General features: G+C 43.2%; 2 protein-coding genes across 2 annotated transcripts in view; one reads left to right on the top strand and one right to left on the bottom strand.

Moving 5' to 3' along the window:
- The window catches only part of COPA (COPI coat complex subunit alpha), a 57654-nt gene extending 56462 nt beyond the window's left edge, over positions 1-1192 (bottom strand). Inside the window, exon 1 of the mRNA XM_067472585.1 lies at positions 1075-1192. Within this exon, the coding sequence (XP_067328686.1) occupies positions 1075-1114 (40 nt within the window). The 5' untranslated portion in view covers positions 1115-1192. The remainder of the gene's footprint in view (positions 1-1074) is intronic.
- A 1076-nt stretch (positions 1193-2268) lies between these two features.
- The window catches only part of NCSTN (nicastrin), a 32274-nt gene continuing 12220 nt past the window's right edge, over positions 2269-22322 (top strand). Inside the window, exons 1-8 of the mRNA XM_060757820.2 lie at positions 2269-2457; positions 4983-5087; positions 7136-7259; positions 8940-9058; positions 13283-13428; positions 17163-17313; positions 19670-19776; positions 19912-20064. Coding sequence (XP_060613803.2) covers positions 2382-2457; positions 4983-5087; positions 7136-7259; positions 8940-9058; positions 13283-13428; positions 17163-17313; positions 19670-19776; positions 19912-20064 — 981 coding nt within the window. The 5' untranslated portion in view covers positions 2269-2381. The remainder of the gene's footprint in view (positions 2458-4982; positions 5088-7135; positions 7260-8939; positions 9059-13282; positions 13429-17162; positions 17314-19669; positions 19777-19911; positions 20065-22322) is intronic.

Here is a 22322-nt window from a genome sequence, read left to right as displayed (position 1 = left end):
AGGCCTCGGAAGATAAATGGCAGCCAGTGGAGCTCCCTAAACAGGAGGGTTGACCTCTCTCTATAAGGAGCCCCAGTCAGCATCCTGGCTGCTGCCCGTTGGACCAGTTGGAATTTCCCAGCCGTTTTCAAGGGCAGCCCCATGTAGAGCGCATTGCAGTAGTCCAACCTAGAGGTGACCAAGGCATGGACCACCCCGGCCAGATCAGCCTTAGCGAGGTACGGGCGCAGTTGGCGCACAAGTCTCAATTGTGCAAAAGCCCTCCCGGACACCGCCGATGCCTGAGCCTCAAGCGTAATAAGAACTAATCCTAATATATAATAATAAATTATCCTAAAATATAACATAATATTAAATGCTACTAAAATATAGTATAAATAATCCTAATAATCCTAACACATAATAAAATAATAAATAATCCTAAAATGTAATAATAATTAGTCCTAACATATAATAATAAATAATCCTAAAATATAATAACTAATCCTAATATATAATAATAAATTATCCTAAAATATAACATAATATTAAATGCTACTAAAATATAATATAAATAATCCTAACGCATAATAGAATAATAAATAATCCTAAAATGTAATATAATTATAATGCTAAAATGTAATAATAAACAATGCCAAAATAAAATAATAATTAATTGTAACATATAATAATAAATTATCCTAAAATATAACATAATATTAAATGCTACTAAAATATTGAATAAATAATCCTAACACATACTAAAATATTTATTAACATTAATATATAAGATAATTATGTTATTAATTAATTATTAATAATAATAAAAATTGAATATATCATCAATTACTAATAATAATAATTAGTGACAATAATTTGAATTAATCCTAAAATATAAATAGGAATAATACTCAAATATATAATGTATTTGGCCATTTAAATAAGAAAAGGAAAGAAACATGAGGGATGTCAATGGGTTGGTGCCATTAGAATGCATTGAAGGCCCCAAAGGCCTCAGACAGGCCTCTCTCCTCCTAATCCTGGATATAATCCGAATACATCCATTGAAATACCGAATCAGAACGCGCCTTTTACCTTTGACGCGGGCGGACTTGGTCTCGAACTTGGTGAGCATCTTCCCCTCTCCGTCTCCTCCTCAGCCAGAGCCGCTTCCACGTCACCCCAGAACCACTTCCGGCCTTACGAGGAAGAAGGGGCGGGGCCTAAAAACTATAGAGACGCGCCTTCCCTGACTTCATTGACGCAGCGCCTAGAGCGCCCCCTTGGGGGAAAAGGAGGACTGGTGGCCATAGAGTCTCGCCTCTGGCTGAATTTGTAGCTTGGGCTAGAGCGGCCCGAAACAGAGACAGGACCATGATGACGGCGGGACCATAGATTCGGGACGTCCGGCTGCATTTACGAGCGCGGCTAGAGCGGCCCGAGAGACGAAGAGGGGAGCAAAAGATGGCCGCAGGAACATAGAGTCGCGCCCTTTGGCTTCATTGCGAGCTCGGCTAGAGAGGCCTGAAAGAGTCGAAGTGGGGAGCAATAGATGTCATCAAAACCATAGAGCCGCGCTCTCCGGCTGCATTGCGATCGCTCCTAGAGAGGCCAGAAGGGAGGAAAGGGGGAAAAGGAGAGGGCGGGGAAGCAAGATGGCGGCTGCACCATAGAGACGCGCCCTTCAGCTGCATTGCTATCGCGGCTAGAGAGGCCCGACAGAGCCGAAACGGGGAGCAAAAGATGGCGCCAGGACCATAGAGCCGCGCCCTTTGGCTACATTGCGATCGCGTCTAGAGAGGCCAGAAGGGGGCAAGGGGGGGAAATGAGAGGGCGGGGAAGCAAGATGGCGGCTGCACCATAGAGCCGCGCCCTTCAACTGCTTTGCGATCTCGGCTAGAGCGGCCCAAAAGAACCAAAGCGAGGAGCAAAAAGATGGCGACAGGACCATAGAGCCGCGCCCTCCTGTTGCATTGAGATCGCGCCTAGAGAGGCCAGAAGGGGAAAAAAGGAACAAGGAGAGGGCGGGGAAGCAAGATGGCGGCAGGACCATAGAGCCGCGCCCTTCAACTGCATTGCGATCTCGGCTAGAGCGGCCCGAAAGAGCCGAAGCGGGGAGCAAAAGATGGCGGCAGGACCATAGAGCCGCGCCCTCCGGTTGCATTGGGATCGCGCCTAGAGAGGCCAGAAGGGGGAAAAAGGAACAAGGAGGGGGCGGGGAAGCAAGATGGCGCCAGGACCATAGAGCCGCGCCCTCGAACTGCATTGCGGGTGATGCTAGAGCGGCCTGAATGGAGGAGGCGAAGTGTGGAGGCCCAGCCATGATGGCCATAGAGTCTCGCCGCTGCGCTAGAGCGGCCTAAAAGACCGGAAGCGGAAGCAGGAGAGGGCGGGGAAGGAAGATGGCGGCGGTGGAGGAGGAAGCAGGCCTTGCCGGGTTTCTCCTGAGGGGGATTCTCCTCTTCGCCGTGGCGGGCGGTGAGTTGGGGGCTAAAGCCGTGCCAAACCGCGTTAACTCTACCATTTAGACTCACCTCTGTCTCCTTCAGCTCCTTCATGGACTTTTCCCAATAACCACCCAAGCTAGTACAACCACAACCACAACATAGCTCGGAGTAACATATGTTAATGTTGTGGTTGTGGTTGTGGTTGTACTAGCTTGGGTGGTTATTGGGAAAAGTCCATGATTGAATTCTCCAAAATGCATAAGTTTGTGGGAGAACTACAACTCCCATCATGCCAGGTGAACCCCGAGAAACTCCACCAGGAATTATAGTTTGTGATGTTGGGCAAGTTTGCTCTGGATGCCTCAGGGATGGAGTGGAGTGTCCTCTCTGGCAGCAAGGTGAACTACAACTCCCACTATGGAGGAGCCAGTCCTCTCCAGGTGGTTGAGTTAGTTCTGGGGTTCTGCGTGCCAAACGTTGTTATATTAATAGTCACTGTGACATTGTAATAATTATGATGGCACACCGGATTGTTGTTGTTCATTTGTTCAGTCATCTCCGACTCTTCGTGACCTCCTGGACCAGTCCACGCCAGAGCTCCCTGTCGGCCGTCACCACCCCCAGCTCCTTCAAGGTCAGTCCAGTCCCTTCAAGGATGCCATCCATCCATCTTGCCCTTGGTCGGCCCCTCTTCCTTTTCCCTTCCACTTTCCCCAGCATAATTGTCTTCTCTAGGCTTTCCTGTCTCCTCATGATGAGAATAATCCTCATAATCCGGGAAGGATTATTTATTATTTATTTGGGGTGCTTCTACCCCGCCCTTCTCAACCCCCGAGGGGGGGACTCAGGGCAGCTTACAAAAGGCACAATTCGATGCCTAATAATTACAACATATAATGCCATATACAATACACACATTTAACACATAATATCACAGTTATAACTGATTAAAACAATCAGACAATAAACTAGCAGCAACTAAAAATACATCTTGTGGTCAGTGTTCACCAAGTCCGTAAACCATTTAGCATCGTCCTTGTCCTTTCCTACTCTGGTCATTATTGGTTGTCTTTGTCCATCTGCCAGCTTACCCGAAGGCCTGGCCCCACATCCAGGTTTTTAGCTTCTTCCTGAAGGAGAGGAGGGATGTTGATGTCCTAATTTCCCCGGGGAGTGCATTCCACAGGCGAGGGGCCACCACCGAGAAGGCGCTGTCCCTCGTCCCCACCAGTCTCGCTTGTGATAAAGGTGGGGCCGGGAGCAGGGCCCCCTCGGCAGATCTTAAACTCCGAGGTGGGACGTAGAAGGAGATACGTTCGGACAGGTGCGCTGGGCCGGAACCGTAAATGGTTTTGTAGGTCAAAACCAGCACTTTGAATTGTGCTCCGAACTGGATCGGCAGCCAGTGGAGCTGACACAACAGGGGGTGGTGTGCTCCCTGTATGATGCTCCGGTGAGTAATCTGGCCGCTGCCCGTTGGACTAATTGAAGTTTCCGAACAGTCTTCAAAGGCAACCCCACGTAGAGCACGTTGCAGTAGTCTATTCGGGATGTAACAAGAGCGTGGACCACTGTGGCCAGATCAGACTTCCCAAGGTACGGGCGCAACTGCACAAGTTTTAATTGCGCAAAAGCTCTCCCAGCCACCGCTGAGACCTGGGGCTCCAGGCTCAGCGATGAGTCCAGGATCACTCCCAAGCTGCGAACCTGCATCTTCAGGGGGAGTGGAACCCCGTCTAACACAGGCTGTAACCCTATACCCTGTTCGGCCTTGTGACTGACCAGTAGGACCTCTGTCTTGTCTGGATTCAATTTCAATTTTTTAGCTCTCATCCAGTCCGACACAGCAGCTAGACACCGGTTTAAGGTTTGGACGGCCTCCTTGGTGACAGGTGGAAAGGAGTGACAGATTTGGACATCATCTGCGTAGAGATAACATCTTAGTCTCTCCCAGCGGCTTCATGTAGATGTTAAACAACATCGGGGACAGAATTGATCCCTGTGGGACTCCACACAACAACGGTTGTGGGGCCGAACAGGTGTCACCCAGTAACACCTTCTGAGACCGTCCCTCAAGGAAGGACCGGAGCCACTGCAAAGCAGTACCCCCGAGCCCCATATCCTCAAGGCGTCCCAGAAGGAGACCGTGGTCAACAGTATCGAAGGCCGCTGAGAGGTCCAGCAGAACTAACAGGGACACACTCCCCCTGTCCAGCCCCCTGTCAAGATCATCTACCAAGGCGACCAAGGCTGTCTCAGTTCCATGTCCCGGCCTAAAGCCAGACTGTGCCGGATCTAGATAAGTTTGGTTCAGTTCCATCATTGGTGGGGTTCAGAATGCTCTTTGATTGTAGGTGAACTATACATCCCAGCAACTGCAACTCCCAAATGACAAAAATCATAATTTTTTGAGTGATGGTCACTCCTTGTCTTGTGAGATGTTTTGGTGCCAAATTTGGTGTGATTTCGTTCATTGGTTCTTTTGTTTTTAAGTAACTCATTATGCACAGAGGAATTTTATATATATAGATAGATATTCTCCTTTTCTTTCAATAGGGTCCGTTTGGTGTAATTCTGTGGAAAGGAAGATCTACATCCCATTGAACCGGACGGCGACTTGTGTCCGCCTCTTAAACGCCACCCATCAAATCGGCTGCCAGTGTGAGTCTCTTGCCTTGGAGGGAACCCTTGCCTTTATTTACGGTTATTTAGAGTATTCAGGCCACCCTTGAATTATAATTAATAATAATAATAATAATAATAATTTTAAAAACCTTATTTATAACTAGCTGTACCCACCACGCGTTGCTGTGGCCAACCTTCCCTCCCTCTTTCTCTCCTCTCCTTTTTTCCTTCCTTCCCTCTTTCTTTCCTCCCTCCCTTCTCTTTTCTTCTTTCCTTCTCTCCTTCTTTCCTTCTCTGCCTCTTTCCTTCCTTCCCCCTTTTTCTTTTCCTTCCTTTTTCCCTCTCCTTTCTTCCTTCTCTACCTCTTCCCTTCCTTCCTTCGCTTTTTCCTTCCATCCTTCCTTCTCTCTTTCCTTCCCTCCCTCCTTCTCTCCTTTTACCCTCCTTCCTTTGCTCCTGGACAGATGCTGATGTTGATAATGATCCATTGGGTTCTGACTTGAAAGACCATTGTCTTTGACTAATGTAAACAGAGGTAATTTCCTTAAGAGTTAATCCAGTTTCTGCTCAGCAAATGTTGACCGGTGTAAACAGATGTAAACATTTCTCTTTTTGTTGTCACCATTCTTATCACAGTTTACAAGGGCAAGTCAACTATTTCAGTTCTCATTAGCAAGTTTTAATTACAGTCCGTCAACAGATTGTAAAGCCGCCTTGAGTCACTTTTGGGTTGAGAAAAACGGGGTAGAAATATCGTTAATAAACAAATAAATAAACAGGTAGTGAATCATTTCGTCATTGCCGACCTTGGCTTCAGAACAGAGCCTCCAAATTTATTTGTTTGTTTGTTTGTTTACCTTATTTAAATCCTGTCTGTTTTTTTCCCCATTTTATCTGTCGGTAGGGCAAATCTTGGTGTGGATATATTAATGTGTATAGGTATATTATTGTGTATATCTGCAAAACTATACATATATATGGATACATGGATTTAGTATTTAGATAGGGAATAGCACATGTCTTAACTACTGTTGTTATCTAGTTTTATATTGTATTTCTTACATTTAGTCTTCGTTAATAAAAATGAATTGCAAAAAAAGCCATTTCAGTTCTCATTAGCAAGTTTTAATTACAGTCCGTCAACAGTTGGTAATGCCGCCTTGAGTCACCTTCGGGTTTGAGAAAAGTGGGGTAGAAATATTGTCAATAAATAAATAAATAGGTAATTAATCATTTCATCATTGCTGGCCTTGGCTTCAGAACGGAGCCTCCACATTTATTTATTTGTTTATTTACCTTATTTAAATCTGTAAACAGGTGTAAACATTTCTCTTATCACTGTCACAGTTTACAAGGGCAAGTCAACCATTTCAGTTCTCATTAGCAACTTTTAATTACAGTCTGTCAACAGGTTGTAAAGCCGCTTTGCAAAGCAGTACTGTAGTATTATTAACTAGCTATAAACTAGTTTACTGTAGTATTATTATTTACAAGGGCAAGTCTACCATTTCAGTTCTCATTAGCAAGTTTTAATTACAGTCCGTCAACAGGTTGTAAAGTCGGCTTGCAAAGCAGTACTGTAGTATTATTAACTAGGTATTTACTAGTTTACTGTAGTATTATTATTTATAAGGGCAAGTCTACCATTTCAGTTCTCATTAGCAAGTTTTAATTACAGTCCGTCAACAGGTTGTAAAGCCGCCTTGCAAAGCAGTACTGTAGTATTATTAACTAGCTATAAACTAGTTTACTGTAGTATTATTATTTATAAGGGCAAGTTTACCATTTCAGTTCTCATAAGCAAGTTTTAATTACAGTCCGACAACAGGTGGTAAAGCCGTCTTGAGTCACCTTTGGTTTTGAGAAAAGCCGAGTAGAAATATTGCCAATAAATAAATAGGTAAATCATTTCATCATTGCCGGCCTTGGCTTCAGAACGGAGCCTCCAAATTTATTTATTTGTTTGTTTATTTGCCTTATTTAAATCCCGCCGAGGGGGAATGGCTTTCAAATATGAGCTCTCACCCATGTGTCCCTCCCTGGCCCTTCCGACTCTGAAGATGTTTGTGTTTTCTCTCTGTCAGCTTCCATGAATGGCGACACCGGCGTCATCCATGTGGTGGAAGAGGAGGCGGACTTGAAGTGGGTCTTGGAGGAGGGTCCGCACGCCCCGTACGTGGTGCTCCTGGATGGAGAGCTCTTCACCGGGTGAGCAGGGCTTTCCCATTACAAAGGAACAGGGATATTATTGTTATTGTCCACGCTCTTGTTACATCCTGAATAGACTACTGCAACGCTCTCTACATGGGGTTGCCCTTGAAGACTGTTCGGAAACCTCAACTAGTCCAGCGAGCAGCAGCCAGACTGCTCACCGGAGCGACATACAGGGAGCACACCACCCCCCTGCTGTGTCAGCTCCACTGGCTGCCGATTCAGTTCCGAGCACAATTCAAGGTGCTGGTTTTGACCTACAAAACCCTGTACGGTTCCGGTCCAGTGTATCTGTCCGAACGTATCTCCCTCTACGTCCCACCCCGGAGTTTGAGATCAGCTGGGGAGGCCCTGCTCTCGACCCCACCACTGTCTCAAGTGAGGCTGGTGGGGATGAGGAGCAGGGCTTTCTCAGTGGTGGCCGCTCACCTGTGGAAATCACTCCCGGGGGGAAATCAGGGCAACATCATCCCTTCTCACCTTCAGGAGGAGGGTGAAGACATGGTTGTGGAACCAGGCCTTTGGGCAACCAGGCAATTAAATTAGACAATCAGGCGAGTAAGACCAACAGGACTGATGAAGTGGAACGTAAAACTAGATCTGTGAGTTAGCGAACGCTGACCATGGAAGAGGAGAAATTGGGTTTGTATTGGTTTTATTGATTTTATTGTTATAATGCAGTAGTTCTCAACCTTCCTAATGCTGCAACCCCTTAATACGGTTCCTCATGTTGTGGTGACCCCCAACCATAACCCTAACATTATGAATCGTCATGTAAATAATGATCTGCAGGATGTATTTTCATTCACTGGAGCAAATTTGGCACAAATATCCAGTATGGCCAAATTTGAATACTGGAGGGGTTGGCGGGGGAATTGATTTTGTCATTTGGGAGTTTTAGTTGCTGGGATTTGTAGTTAACATCTAAACAAAGAGCATTCTGAACCCCACCAACAATGGGATTGAACCAAAGTTGACACAGAGAACTCTCGTGATCAACAGAAAATACTGGAAGGGTTTGGTGGGCATTGACCTTGAGTTTGGGAGTTGTAGTTCGCCTACATCCTGAGAGCACTGTGGACTCAAACAATAATGGATCTGGACCACTCTTGGCATGGATACTCAATATGCCCAAATGTGAACACTGATGGGGTTTGGGGGAAATAGATCTTGACATTTGGGAGTTGTAGATACTGGGATTTAGAGTTCACTTACAATCAAGGAGCGTTCTGAACTCCACCAATGATAGAATTGGGTCAAACTTCCCACACAGAACCCCCATGACCAACATGAAATACTGTGTTTTCCGATGGTCTTTGGCGACCCCTCTGACACCCCTTCGCAACCCCCTCAGGGGTCCAGACCCCCAGGTTGAGAAACACTGTTATAATGCATGAATTGTTGTCATCTGTGAATTGATGTAATTTTGTGTATGATTGTTTTTATGATGCAGGCATCAAATTGTGCCTTTGCCTCTGGAAGCCGCCCTGAGTCCCCTTCGGGGTGAGAAGAAAGGCGGGGTAAAAGAACCCCAAATAAATAAATAAATAAAATTATGTATATCCCGCTTTTCTGCTGCGGGTGGGATTCCAAGCGGCGTACAATAGGTAAATGCAGAAATTACATAACATGCAAATTCAGACGATAACTTCCCTGCTGTTTTCTTTCTCTGGGCAGGGAACTGATGCAGAGGCTGAAAGGCAGCTCCAGGATCTCCGGCCTGGCCGTGGCCATTGCCAAGCCCATCCCGTCCAAGGGCTTCTCTCCCGGGCTAAAGTGCCCCAACGATGGCTTCGGTGAGCAGAAACGCCCTTCTCTGGGTCTCCCTCTTCTTGCGTAGGTCGTGATTCTGTTGGTGTGCATGCCAATAAAGGCTGTCTTGTGATATGTACTTATTTAGGCGATCCCTCGTAGTCCAAGGATGATGGTCCTCCAAGTGTCGTGTCCTGGTGGTGGGTCCGTAGGGGACTGTGGAGCCTAACTCTTGATCTGCATCTTCTCCCACAGTGAAGGCATTGGTTTCCAGGTGGAAGGCGGTCCCAACATGCCTTCCTCTTGACACGTTTCTCTCTTTCGCCCTCTATTCGTGCCTCTTCAAATTCTGCAGCACTGCTGGTCACAGCTGACTTCCAACTGGAACACTCAAGGGCCAGTTCTCAGTGTCTATGCCAAATTTTTTGAGGTTGGCATTGAGCCCGTCTTTCAATCTCTTTTCCAGCCCACCAACATTCAGTTTTCCATTCTTGAGTTCAGAGTAGAGCAACTGCTTTGGGAGACGTTGGTCGGGCATCCGGACAACGTGGCCGGTCCAGGGGAGGTGATTGCGACGGACCGTTGCTTCAGTGCTGGTGGTCTTTGCTTCTTCCAGCACGCTGACATTTGTCCGCTTCTCTTCCCAAGAGATTTGCCGGATTTTTCAGATGCAATCATTCTAGGAGTTGCGTGTGACGTCTGCAAACAGTCCACGTCTCACAAACACATAGCAGGGTTGGGAGGGCAATAGCTTTATCCACAAGCCCCTTGGTCTCCCTACGGATGTCCCGGTCCTCAAACGCTTCATTCGAAAAATGCTGCACTCGCAGAGCTCAGGCGGTGTTGTATTTCAGTCTCAATGTTGACGTCTGTAGACAGTCCACATCTCGCAGGCGTAGAGCAGAATTGAGAGGACAATGACATTATAAACAAGCCCCTTGGTCTCCCCACATATGTCCCAGTCCTCAAACACTCTCTGCTTTGTTCGGAAAAAAATTGCACTCGCAGAGCTCAGGCGGTGTTGTATTTCAGTCTCAATGTTGACGTCTGTAGACAGTCCACGTCTCACAGGCGTAGAGCAGAATTGAGAGGACAATAGCTTTATCAACAAGCCCCTTGGTCTCCCTATGGATGTCCCGGTCCTCAAACACTCTCTGCTACATTCGGAAAAAAGCTGCACTTGCAGAGCTCAGGCGGTGTTGTATTTCAGTCTCAATGTTGACGTCTGTAGACAGTCCACGTCTCACAGGCGTAGAGCAGAATTGAGAGGACAATAGCTTTATCAACAAGCCCCTTGGTCTCAGTCCTCAAACACTCTCTGCTTTGTTTGGAAAAAAGCTGCACTTGCAGAGCTCAGGCAGTGTTGTATTTCAGTCTCAATGTTGACATCTGTAGACAGTCCACATCTCGCAGGCGTAGAGCAGAATTGAGAGCACAATGACATTATAAACAAGCCCCTTGGTCGCCCTACGGATGTCCCGGTCCTCAAACACTCTCTGCTTTGTTCGGAAAAAAATTGCACTCGCAGAGCTCAGGCGGTGTTGTATTTCAGTCTCAATGTTGACGTCTGTAGACAGTCCACGTCTCGCAGGCGTAGAGCAGAATTGAGAGGACAATAGCTTTATCAACAAGCCCCTTGGTCTCCCTACGGATGTCCCGGTCCTCAAACACTCTCTGCTTCGTTCGGAAAAAAGCTGCACTTGCAGAGCTCAGGCGGTGTTGTATTTCAGTCTCAATGTTGATGTCTGTAGACAGTCCATGTCTCGCAGGCGTAGAGCAGAATTGAGAGGACAATAGCTTTATCCGCAAGCCCCTTGGTTTTCCTACGGATGTCCCGGTCCTCAAACACTCTCTGCTTCATTCGGAAAAAAGCTGCACTTGCAGAGCTCAGGCGGTGTTGTATTTCAGTCTCAATGTTGACGTCTGTAGACAGTCCATGTTTCGCAGGTATATATCAGGGTTGGGAGGACAATAACTTTATAAACAAGCCCCTTGGTCTCCCTACGGATGTCCCGGTCCTCAAACACTCTCTGCTTCGTTCGGAAAAAAGTTGCACTCGCAGAGCTCAGGCGGTGTTGAATTTCAGTGTCGATGTTGACTTTGGTGGAGAGGTGGCTGCCAAGGGAACGGAAATGGTCCACATTTTCTAATGTTACACCATTAAGTTGTATTTCTGGCATTGGAGAAGGACTGATTCCTCTATGATATGATACGCAAGTACGAGGCAGTAAAGAAGTGGATTGCGTCACTTCTCTCCGTCTCAAGGGGGGAAATGTTAGCGAGGATTTATAGTTCTAAACTCGATCTGCTTAGTAAACAGGACTTTGCTCCTGGTTTACTTCCTGGTTGAGGAGAAAGTCCAGAGACATGTTTAATGGCTTTTTGTTATTATTAACGCTTGCATCTACCAATCCCTCTGGGTGCTCTCATGAGAGTTTGCTGTATTATTATTATTATTGTTGTTGTTATTATTATCATTAATTAGCTTGGGTACCCAGTGACGCCCAGTTATTTGAAAAAGGCGTTGTTTGTTTTGGGGTGAAAAGTAATATCATTTAGTTAATTAGTAACACTATTTATTAGGAAAAAGCCTAATTAGAAAATGCAGAAGGTTATGGGTGAGCTACAATTCCCAGAATGGTGGGTCAGTCCTCCCCAAACCAGGTGGACATGTTGGGGTGTGTATGTGTGTCACAAGTATGGTCCAGATCCAACATTGGCTGCATTCAGCGTCCATCATTTGTGGGGGTCGCAGTGGTCTCGTCCAGTGTTATCTGGATGCAGGTGAACTACAACTCCCAGAACCTAAGGTCAAACCCGCCTGTATCCACAATGGGCCATGTTGGGTCTGTGTGCCAAGTTTGGTCCAGATCCAACATTGGCTGGATTCAGCGTCCGTCATTTGTGGGGGTCGCAGTGGTCTCGTCCAGTGTTATCTGGATGCAGGTGAACTACAACTCCCAGAACCTAAGGTCAAACCCGCCTGCATCCACATTTGGCCATGTTGGGTCTGGGTGCCAAGTTTGGTCCAGATCCAACATTGGCTGCATTCAGCGCCCGTCATTTGTGGGGGTCACAATGGTCTCATCCAGTGTTATCTGGATGCAGGTGAACTACAACTCCCAGAACCTCCTGTCAAACCCGCCTGTATCCACAATGGGCCATGTTGGGTCTGTGTGCCAAGTTTGGTCCAGATCCAACATTGGCTGGATTCAGCGTCCGTCATTTGTGGGGGTTGCAGTGGTCTCGTCCAGTGTTATCTGGATGAAGGTGAACTACAACTCCCAGAACCTCCGGTCAAACCCGCCTGTATCCACAATTGGCTATGTTGGGTCTGTGTGCCAAGTTTGGTCCAGATCCAACATTGGCTGCATTCAGCGCCCGTCATTTGTGGGGTTCGCAGTGGTCTCGTCCAGTGTTATCTGGATGCAGGTGAACTACAACTCTCAGAACCTAAGGTCAAACCCGCCTGTATCCACAATGGGCCATTTTGGGTCTGTTTGCCAAGTTTGGTCCAGATCTGTCATTGTTTGGGTTCTGGAAATAAAAGAACTACAACTCCCCAAAATCAAGGTCAATTCACCCCAAACCCTTTCGGTATATTCTTATAGTCGCGAGGGTTCTGTGAGCCATGTTTGGTCCATTTCTGTCATTGGTGGGATTCAGAGTGTTCTTTGATAATAGTTGAACTATAAATCCCCAGCATCTACAACTCCCAAATGTCAAGGCCTATTGTCTCCAAAATCCAGCAGTGTTGACATTTGGGAATATTGAGTATTTGTGCCAATCTATCATTGTTTGAGTCCACAGTGCTCTCTGGATGGAGGTGAACTACAACTCCCAAACTCTAGGTCAATGCCCACCAAACCCTTCCAGTGATTGTGGGAGTTCTGTGTGCCCCAAACCTCATCAGTATTCAAATTGGAGCATATTGGGTCTGCATGCTCCATCGTCGTTTGGGTTCACTGGATATAGGCGAACTACAACTCCCCTAAATCAAGGTCAAGTCCCATCAAACCCCTCCGGTATGTTCTGTTGGTCAACCGGGTTCTATGTGCTAACTTTGATCCAGATCTGTCATTGGTGGAGTTCAGAATGCTCACTGGACGCATGGTGAACTACAACTCCCACGCGGGATTGACTCAAAGCTGCCTTGAGAAAGGCGGGGTAGAAATTTCGTAACTAAATAAATAAATATTATAAATAGATGATGATACAGCCTCCAAATCACTCTGAATGGAGTGACTACATTTCTCTCTCTTCTTTAGGGGTGTACAACGGCAGCTACGGCCCGGAGTTTGCGCACTGCAACGTTACCGCCTGGAACCTCCTGGGCAGCGGCCTTTCCTACCAGGACTTCGGCTTCCCTATCTTCCTCCTGCAAGACCAGAAAGAAACCGAGGTCATCAAAGAGGTATGCAGCTGCATTGCTTTCTATTTAGGAAATTTAGGTACCGCTTATGCGGGGAGGCTAAATTAACTAATTTACGACACCATAAAACTCTCCAGCAGCATGCAAAAGAATGAGGCAGTACTCCCATCGGTGTCACAAGTGGACGGTGAAGCGACAACTCCGGGGAGGATAATTGAACTAATTTACGACACCATAAAACTCTCCAGCAGCGTGCAAAAGAATGAGGAAGTACTCCATCCATGTCACAAGTGGACGGTGAAGCGACAGCTCCAACACCATAAAACTCCAGCAGCGTGCAAAAGAATGAGGAAGTACTCCATCGGTGTCACAAGTGGACGGTGAAGTGACAGCTCCAGGGAGGATAATTTAACTAATTTACGACGCCATAAAACTCTCCAGCAGTGTGCAAAAGAATGAGGAAGTACTCCATCCGTGTCACAAGTGGACAGTGAAGTGACAGCTCCGGGGAGGATAATTTAACTAATTTATGACACCAGAAAACTCTCCAGCAGCGTGCAAAAGAATGAGGAAGTACTCCATCCGTGTCACAAGTGCACGGTGAAGCGACAGCTCCGGGGAGGATAATTTAACTAATTTATGACACCATCAAACTCTCCAGCAGCGTGCAAAAGAATGAGGAAGTACTCCATCGGTGTCACAAGTGGATGGTGAAGCGACAGCTCCGGGGAGGCTAATTCAACTAATTTACGACGCCATAAAATTCTCCAGCAGAGTGCAAAAGAATGAGGAAGTATTCTCATCGGTGTCACAAGTGGACGGTGAAGCGACAGCTCCAACACCATAAAACTCTCCAGCAGCGTGCAAAAGAATGAGGAAGTACTCCATCGGTGTCACAAGTGGACGGTGAAGTGACAGCTCCGGGGAGGATAATTTAACTAATTTATGACACCATAAAACTCTCCAGCAGCGTGCAAAAGAATGAGGAAGTACTCCATGTCACAAGTGGACGGTGAAGTGACAGCTCCAGGGAGGATAATTTAACTAATTTACGACGCCATAAAACTCTCCAGCAGTGTGCAAAAGAATGAGGAAGTACTCCATCCGTGTCACAAGTGGACAGTGAAGTGACAGCTCCGGGGAGGATAATTTAACTAATTTATGACACCAGAAAACTCTCCAGCAGCGTGCAAAAGAATGAGGAAGTACTCCATCCGTGTCACAAGTGCACGGTGAAGCGACAGCTCCAGGGAGGATAATTTAACTAATTTATGACACCATCAAACTCTCCAGCAGCGTGCAAAAGAATGAGGAAGTACTCCATCGGTGTCACAAGTGGATGGTGAAGCGACAGCTCCGGGGAGGCTAATTCAACTAATTTACGACGCCATAAAATTCTCCAGCAGAGTGCAAAAGAATGAGGAAGTATTCTCATCGGTGTCACAAGTGGACGGTGAAGCGACAGCTCCAACACCATAAAACTCTCCAGCAGCGTGCAAAAGAATGAGGAAGTACTCCATCGGTGTCACAAGTGGACGGTGAAGTGACAGCTCCGGGGAGGATAATTTAACTAATTTATGACACCATAAAACTCTCCAGCAGCGTGCAAAAGAATGAGGAAGTACTCCATCCATGTCACAAGTGGACGGTGAAGTGACAGCTCCGGGGAGGATAATTTAACTAATTTATGACACCATAAAACTCTCCAGCAGCGTGCAAAAGAATGAGGAAGTACTCCATCCATGTCACAAGTGGACGGTGAAGTGACAGCTCCAGGGAGGGTAATTTAACTAATTTATGACACCATCAAACTCTCCAGCAGCGTGCAAAAGAATGAGGAAGTACTCCATCGGTGTCACAAGTGGACGGTGAAGCGACAGCTCCAGGGAGGATAATTTAACTAATTTACAATGCCATAAAACTCTCCAGCAGTGTGCAAAAGAATGAGGAAGTACTCCATCGGTGTCACAAGTGGACGGTGAAGCGACAGCTCCGACACCATAAAACTCTCCAGCAGCGTGCAAAAGAATGAGGAAGTACTCTCATCAGTGTCACAAGTGGACGGTGAAGCGACAGCTCCAGGGAGGATAATTTAACTAATTTACGACACCATAAAACTCTCCAGCAGCGTGCAAAAGAATGAGGAAGTACTCTCATCAGTGTCACAAGTGGACGGTGAAGCGACAGCTCCAGGGAGGATAATTTAACTAATTTACGACACCATAAAACTCTCCAGCAGCATGCAAAAGAATGAGGCAGTACTCCCATTGGTGTCACAAGTGGACGGTGAAGCGACAGCTCTGGGAGGATAATTTAACTAATTTACAATGCCATAAAACTCTCCAGCATCGTACAAAAGAATGAGGCAGTACTCCCATCCATGTCACAAGTGGACGGTGAAGTGACAGCTCCAGGGAGAATAATTTAACTAATTTATGACACCATAAAACTCTCCAGCAGCGTGCAAAAGAATGAGGAAGTACTCCCTCGGTGTCACAAGTGGACGGTGAAGCGACAGCTCCAGGGAGGATAATTTAACTAATTTACGACACCATAAAATTCTCCAGCAGCGTGCAAAAGAATGAGGAAGTACTCCATCGGTGTCACAAGTGGACGGTGAAGCGACAGCTCCAGGGAGGATAATTTAACTAATTTACAATGCCATAAAACTCTCCAGCAGTGTGCAAAAGAATGAGGAAGTACTCCATCGGTGTCACAAGTGGACGGTGAAGCGACAGCTCCGACACCATAAAACTCTCCAGCAGCGTGCAAAAGAATGAGGAAGTACTCCATCCGTGTCACAAGTGGACGGTGAAGCGACAGCTCCAGGGAGGATAATTTAACTTATTTATGACACCATCAAACTCTCCAGCAGCGTGCAAAAGAATGAGGAAGTACTCCATCGGTGTCACAAGTGGACGGTGAAGCGACAGCTCCATGGAGGATAATTTAACTTATTTACGACACCATAAAACTCTCCAGCAGCGTGCAAAAGAATGAGGAAGTACTCCATCAGTGTCACAAGTGGACAGTGAAGCGACAGCTCCAGGGAGGATAATTTAACTAATTTACGATGCCATAAAACTCTCGAGCAGCGTGAAAAAGAATGAGGAAGTACTCCATCGGTGTCACAAGTGGACAGTGAAGCGACAGCTCTGTGGAGGATAATTTAACTTATTTACGACACCATAAAATTCTCCAGCAGCGTGCAAAAGAATGAGGAAGTACTCCATCAGTGTCACAAGTGGACAGTGAAGCGACAGCTCCGGGGAGGCTAATTTAACTAATTTACGACGCCATAAAACTCTCCAGCTGCATGGAAAAGAATGAGGAAGTACTCCATCGGTGTCACAAGTGGACAGTGAAGCGACAGCTCCCCCAGTGGCTGGAATTCAAAAAGCATACCCTCATGAAGCTGGAAAGTGAAATAGCCTCTGTGTGCCTGTCTATATATGTTGTGTGTCTATGGCATTGAATGTTTGCCATGTATAGGTGCATTGTGATCGAATGCAGAGTCTAATGCGGAGTGCGAAGGGCGGAATATATACTGTCAATAAATAAATAAATGACCAGGGAGAGAACATTTCTCAAATGTTGTGTAGTGTGGTAAGACGTAAGCTGCTTGTTGATAGCGTATGTGGCACTTTCCACCCCGCACAATGACTTGACCAACTAAACCTATTGCAGGATCTCCTTGCTCCTAATATAGATTTGGATAGAGTGCTATATGTGTGTGTGTGTGTTTGTTCTGAGCTGTTCCTTCCTCTTTCTCACAGTACTACAAGAAGCACAACCGGCCAGAGGGGGGCTTGCCCCCGGAGTACCCACTCTGCGCCATGCAGCTCTCCTCCCACATGCACGCCGTCACCAGCACCGTCACCTGCATGCGCCGCAGCGCCATCCAGAGCACCTTCAGCCTCAACCCAGGTGAGGAGAAAGAGAGGGGGGGCAGAGGCCATCCAATCCACCCCCTCCTGCCCTGAAGGAAGGCACAATCGAAGCCCTCCTAACAGAGGGCCATCCAGCCTCAGATATGATAGATAGACATGCTTGAGATATTTATTCATTTATTTATTTGCGGCATTTATATGACATCCTTCTCACCCCAAAGAGCGGCTTACGAGATATATATACGTACAATATATTATATTATTAGCATGGCACGATATCAGTATTATATATTACTATATTGTACTGTACCATTATTATATTATATTATATTATATTATATTATATTATTAGTAACATAAAATATATAATTATATTATTATTAGTAGTAGTATTATATTGTATTACATTCTAATATTATAAATATTATATATATTTGCAATATATTATATTAGTAGCTTAGCACAGTATCAGTATTATACATTTCTATATTGTACTATACTATTATACTGTAATATTATTAGTAATCTTACATGTAATATAAAATATACAATTATAATATCATATAATAATTATTAATATTATATTGTATTACATTACAATATTATATATTATGTGGTCAAAATAGTAGTAGTAATAATAATAATAATAATACTAATAGCCTCCCTAGCACAATTAAATCCCCAGGACAGTCTAGGAGTAGTAGTAGTAGTAGTAGTAGTAGTAGTAATAATAATAATAATAATAATAATAATAATAATAGCATCCTCAGCACATTCTAATAATAATAATAATAATAATAGCATCCCTAGCACAAATAATAATAGCAGCATCCCCAGCAAAGTCTAATAATAATAATAATGATAATAATGATAATAATGATAATAATAATAGCATCCCTAGCACAATTTAATAATAATAATAATAATAATAAAAACATCCCCAGCACAGTCTAATAATAATAATAATAATAATAATGATAATAATAATAATAATGATAATGATAATAATAGCATCCCTAGCACAATTTAATAATGATAATAATAATAATAATAGCATCCCTAGCACAATTTAATAATAATAATAATAATAATAGCATCCCTAGCACAATTTAATAATAATAATAATAATAGCATCCCCAGCACAGTCTAATAATAATAATAATAATAATAATGATAATAATAATAGCATCCCTAGCACAATTTAATAATAATAATAATGATAATGATAATAATAATAATAATAGCATCCCTAGCACAATTTAATAATAATAATAGCATCCCCAGCACAGTCTAATAATAATAATGATAATGATAATGATAATGATAATAATAATAATAGCATCCCTAGCACAATTTAATAATAATAATAATAATAATAATAGCATCCCCAGCAAAGTCTAATAATAATAATAATAATAATAATAATAGCATCCCTAGCACAATTTAATAATAATAATAATAATAATAATAATAATAATAGCATCCCCAGCAAAATCTAATAATAATAATAATAATAATAATAATAATAATAATAATAATAATAATAGCATCCCTAGCACAATTAAATAATAATAACAGCATCCCCAGCACAGTCTAATAATAATAATATCCCTAGCACAATTTAATAATAGTAATAATAATAATAATAAAAGCATCCCCAGCACAGTCTAATAATGATAATAATAATAGCATCCCTAGCACAAATCTATCTATCTCTCTCTCTCTCTATCTATCTATCTATCTATCTTCTTCTATCTATCTATACATATAATAAAAGTCAAAGTTTGTATGCGGAGGACAAAAGTGTGGTGGTGTGGCGGTGTATGTGCCAGCATTCTGATTGGCCAGCCTTAAAGTTCCAAGATTCTGATTGGCTGCTGCTGTGGTGCTATTTGCATATGGTCTCTGATTGGCCAGCTTCAATAGGAGCCCCTGGTGGAGAAAAGAGTTCATGACAGAAACGGGTACATGAGAAGGAAATTTGCATATGGTCTCTGATTGGCCAGCTTCAATTCCAAGATTCCGAGATGACAAAGAGAGGAAAGGAAAAGGCCAGAGGGGGCGGAGTCAGAAAATTACCAATACAGACCAAACTTGGCAGACAGAGCCCCCATGACCTACTTGACATCCTACTGCAGTTTGGAGGAGGATGAACCATGGATGATGGGACTTCAAGTTCCTTCACTCACTTCCTGAAAACAATGCAGCCGTTATCCAATGACCAGTAAAGACCAAACTTGGCATACAGAACCGACATAACCCACTTTCTCTAATAACCCGGGCAGCGCCGGGTCCCTAAGCTAGTAGTAATAATAATAATAATAATAATAGGGATCCCCAAGGGCCATCCAGTCCAACCCCCTCCAGTTAACCCGCCTGCTGTTTACCCACAGAGGTCGTCTGCGACCCGCTGACCGATTTCAACGTCTGGAGCTCCGTGAAGCCCATCAACGGGTCGGAGAAGCCGCCGCCTGACAGCGTCGTCATGGCGGCCGCGCGGGTGAGGCCCTATTTTGGGAAGCGAAATCCGTCCTTGCGCCCAGGACCCCTGGGCACGTGCAGAGCGAAGTCTGCGTCACGGCTTCCTGGGAGCTTTTCATCCCTTTTCCCTTCCCGTCTTCTCTTCTGCCGACAGATCGACAGCCACTCCTTCTTCTGGAACGTGGCCCCGGGGGCAGAGAGCGCGGTGGGCTCCTTCGTGGCCCTTCTGGCCGCGGCCGAAGCCATCCACAAGGCCCCCGAAGCCCAGGCCCTGCCCAGGAACATCCTCTTCGCCTTCTTCCAAGGGGTAAGGCAGGGATTATCCTCACAATAATAATAATAATAATAATAATAATAATAATAGATTATCAATATTAATAATGATAACACATAATTGTTATCATTATGTGTTTAACAGTAGTAATCGATTATTAATATTCGTAATCTTATTGTTGTATTTGTTATTATATGTTTAATAATAGTAATAGATTATTAATATTCATAATGTTATGATTGTTGTATTAACTATTATTGTGTGTTTAAAATATTAATAATATTATTAATATTCACAATCTTATTATTTTTGTATTAATTGTTGTTATTATGTATTTAAAAATAGTAATAATAGATTATTAATATTTATAATGTTATGATGTATTAATTGTTATTTTTCTGTGGTCAATAATAGTAATAATAGATTATTAATATTCACAGTCTTATTGTGGTTGCATTAATTGTTATTATGTGTTTAATAATTGTAATAATAGATTATTAATATTCGCAATCTTATGTTTGTATTCATTGTTATTATTATGTGTTTAATAATTGTAATAATAGCTTATTAATATTAACAATCTTATTATTTTTGTATTAATTGTTATTATGTGTTTAATAATAGTAATAATATATTATTAATATTCACAATCTTATTGTGGTTGTACTAATTGTTGTTATTATGTGATTAATAATAGTAATAATAGATAATTAATATCCATAATGTTATTAATGTTGTATTAATGGTTATTAATATATGTTTAATAGTAATAATAGATTATTAATATTCAGAATGTTATTGTATTAATTGTTATTATTATGTGTTTAATAATAGTAATAATAGAGTATTAGTAATGTTATTGTTGTATTATTATTAATATATGTTTAATAGTAGTAATAATAAGCTAGTAATAATAATGTTATTATCGTTGTAGTAGTAAAAGATTATTCATATTAGTAATGTTATTGTATTAATTCTTATTATATGTTTAACAATAGTAATAATAGAGTATTAGTAATGTTATTGTTGTATCAATTTTTATTAATATATGTTTAATAATAGCAATAATAAGCTAGTAATATTAATAATGTTATTATCGTTGTAGTAATAATAGATTATTAATATTAGTAATGTTATTGTTGTATTAATTGTTATTAATATATGTTTAATAATAGTAATAATAGATTATCAATATTAGTAATGTTATTGTATTCATTGTTATTATGTGTTTAATAATAGTAGTAATAGAGTATTGCTATTAGTAATGTTATTGTTGTATTAATTATTACAAATATATGTTTAATAATAGTAATAATAGATCATTAATATTAGTAATGTTACTGTTGCATTACTTATTATGTGTTTAGTAATAGCAATAATAGATTATGAATATTAGCAAATGTTATTGTATTAATTGTTATTATGTATTTAATAATAGTAGTAATAGAGTGTTGCTATTAATAATGTTATTATTGTTGTATTAATTGTTATTATTATGTGTTTAATAATAGTAATAATAAGTTAGCAATATTAATAATCTTATTGATGTTGTTGTTGTTATAATTGTCATGGATTATAGTGTCCACCTCAGGGGACAAGCCGAGCCCAGAGTAAATGATGAACCCAGAGTAAGGGACGAGGGGTTGTCAATATTGACATTCGGATTCTGGTTGGAGAGGCGAGTGGAGCGCCCGCACTGGGAGAAGCATCATCTGGCCAAGATGGCCGCCCAGCGCTGGCAGGAGCGCATTTGCCCGTGGGGGGAGCGTGGCAGCGGTGGCAGCTGGCCCAGGCTTCTCCCCCCAAACAAACCCCCCGGGGACTCCTTCTCTTCTGCTTTCGGGGGAACAGGCACGGAGCGGGAAGGCTTGGCAGCGGTTGCTTTTTTTGCAGGCGGCAGGCAGCTGCTCCGAGTCTGATCTGCTGCCTTTGCACTGCCGGAAAACCCAGCAAACAAACTGGGCTCCACAGGCCTATGCAGACTCTAGTTATTATTATTATTATCATTATTTATTAATAATTATTTGTGACACCACAAGATGAGTCCACAGCAGACACTCTGCTGGCTGTTGAATTGGATCGCACTTCGGACCCTTCCCAAGTTTTATTATTATTATTATTATTATTATTATTATTATTATTAGATACACAACAATGGACCCAATACAAAATGTATTGTGATGTATCTGTGAATAATGCATGCAGATCCCAATAAGGTGGCTTTTTGCAGCTGGTCGACGGTAATCTTGCCAGCGCCAATTGTGTTTAAGTGCAGGCCAAGGTCTTGAGGC

This window comes from Anolis sagrei, chromosome 12 (genome assembly GCF_037176765.1).
Source record: "Anolis sagrei isolate rAnoSag1 chromosome 12, rAnoSag1.mat, whole genome shotgun sequence".
NCBI classification, from domain to species: Eukaryota; Metazoa; Chordata; class Lepidosauria; order Squamata; family Dactyloidae; genus Anolis; species Anolis sagrei.
This window is presented reverse-complemented; position numbering and strand designations above follow the sequence as displayed.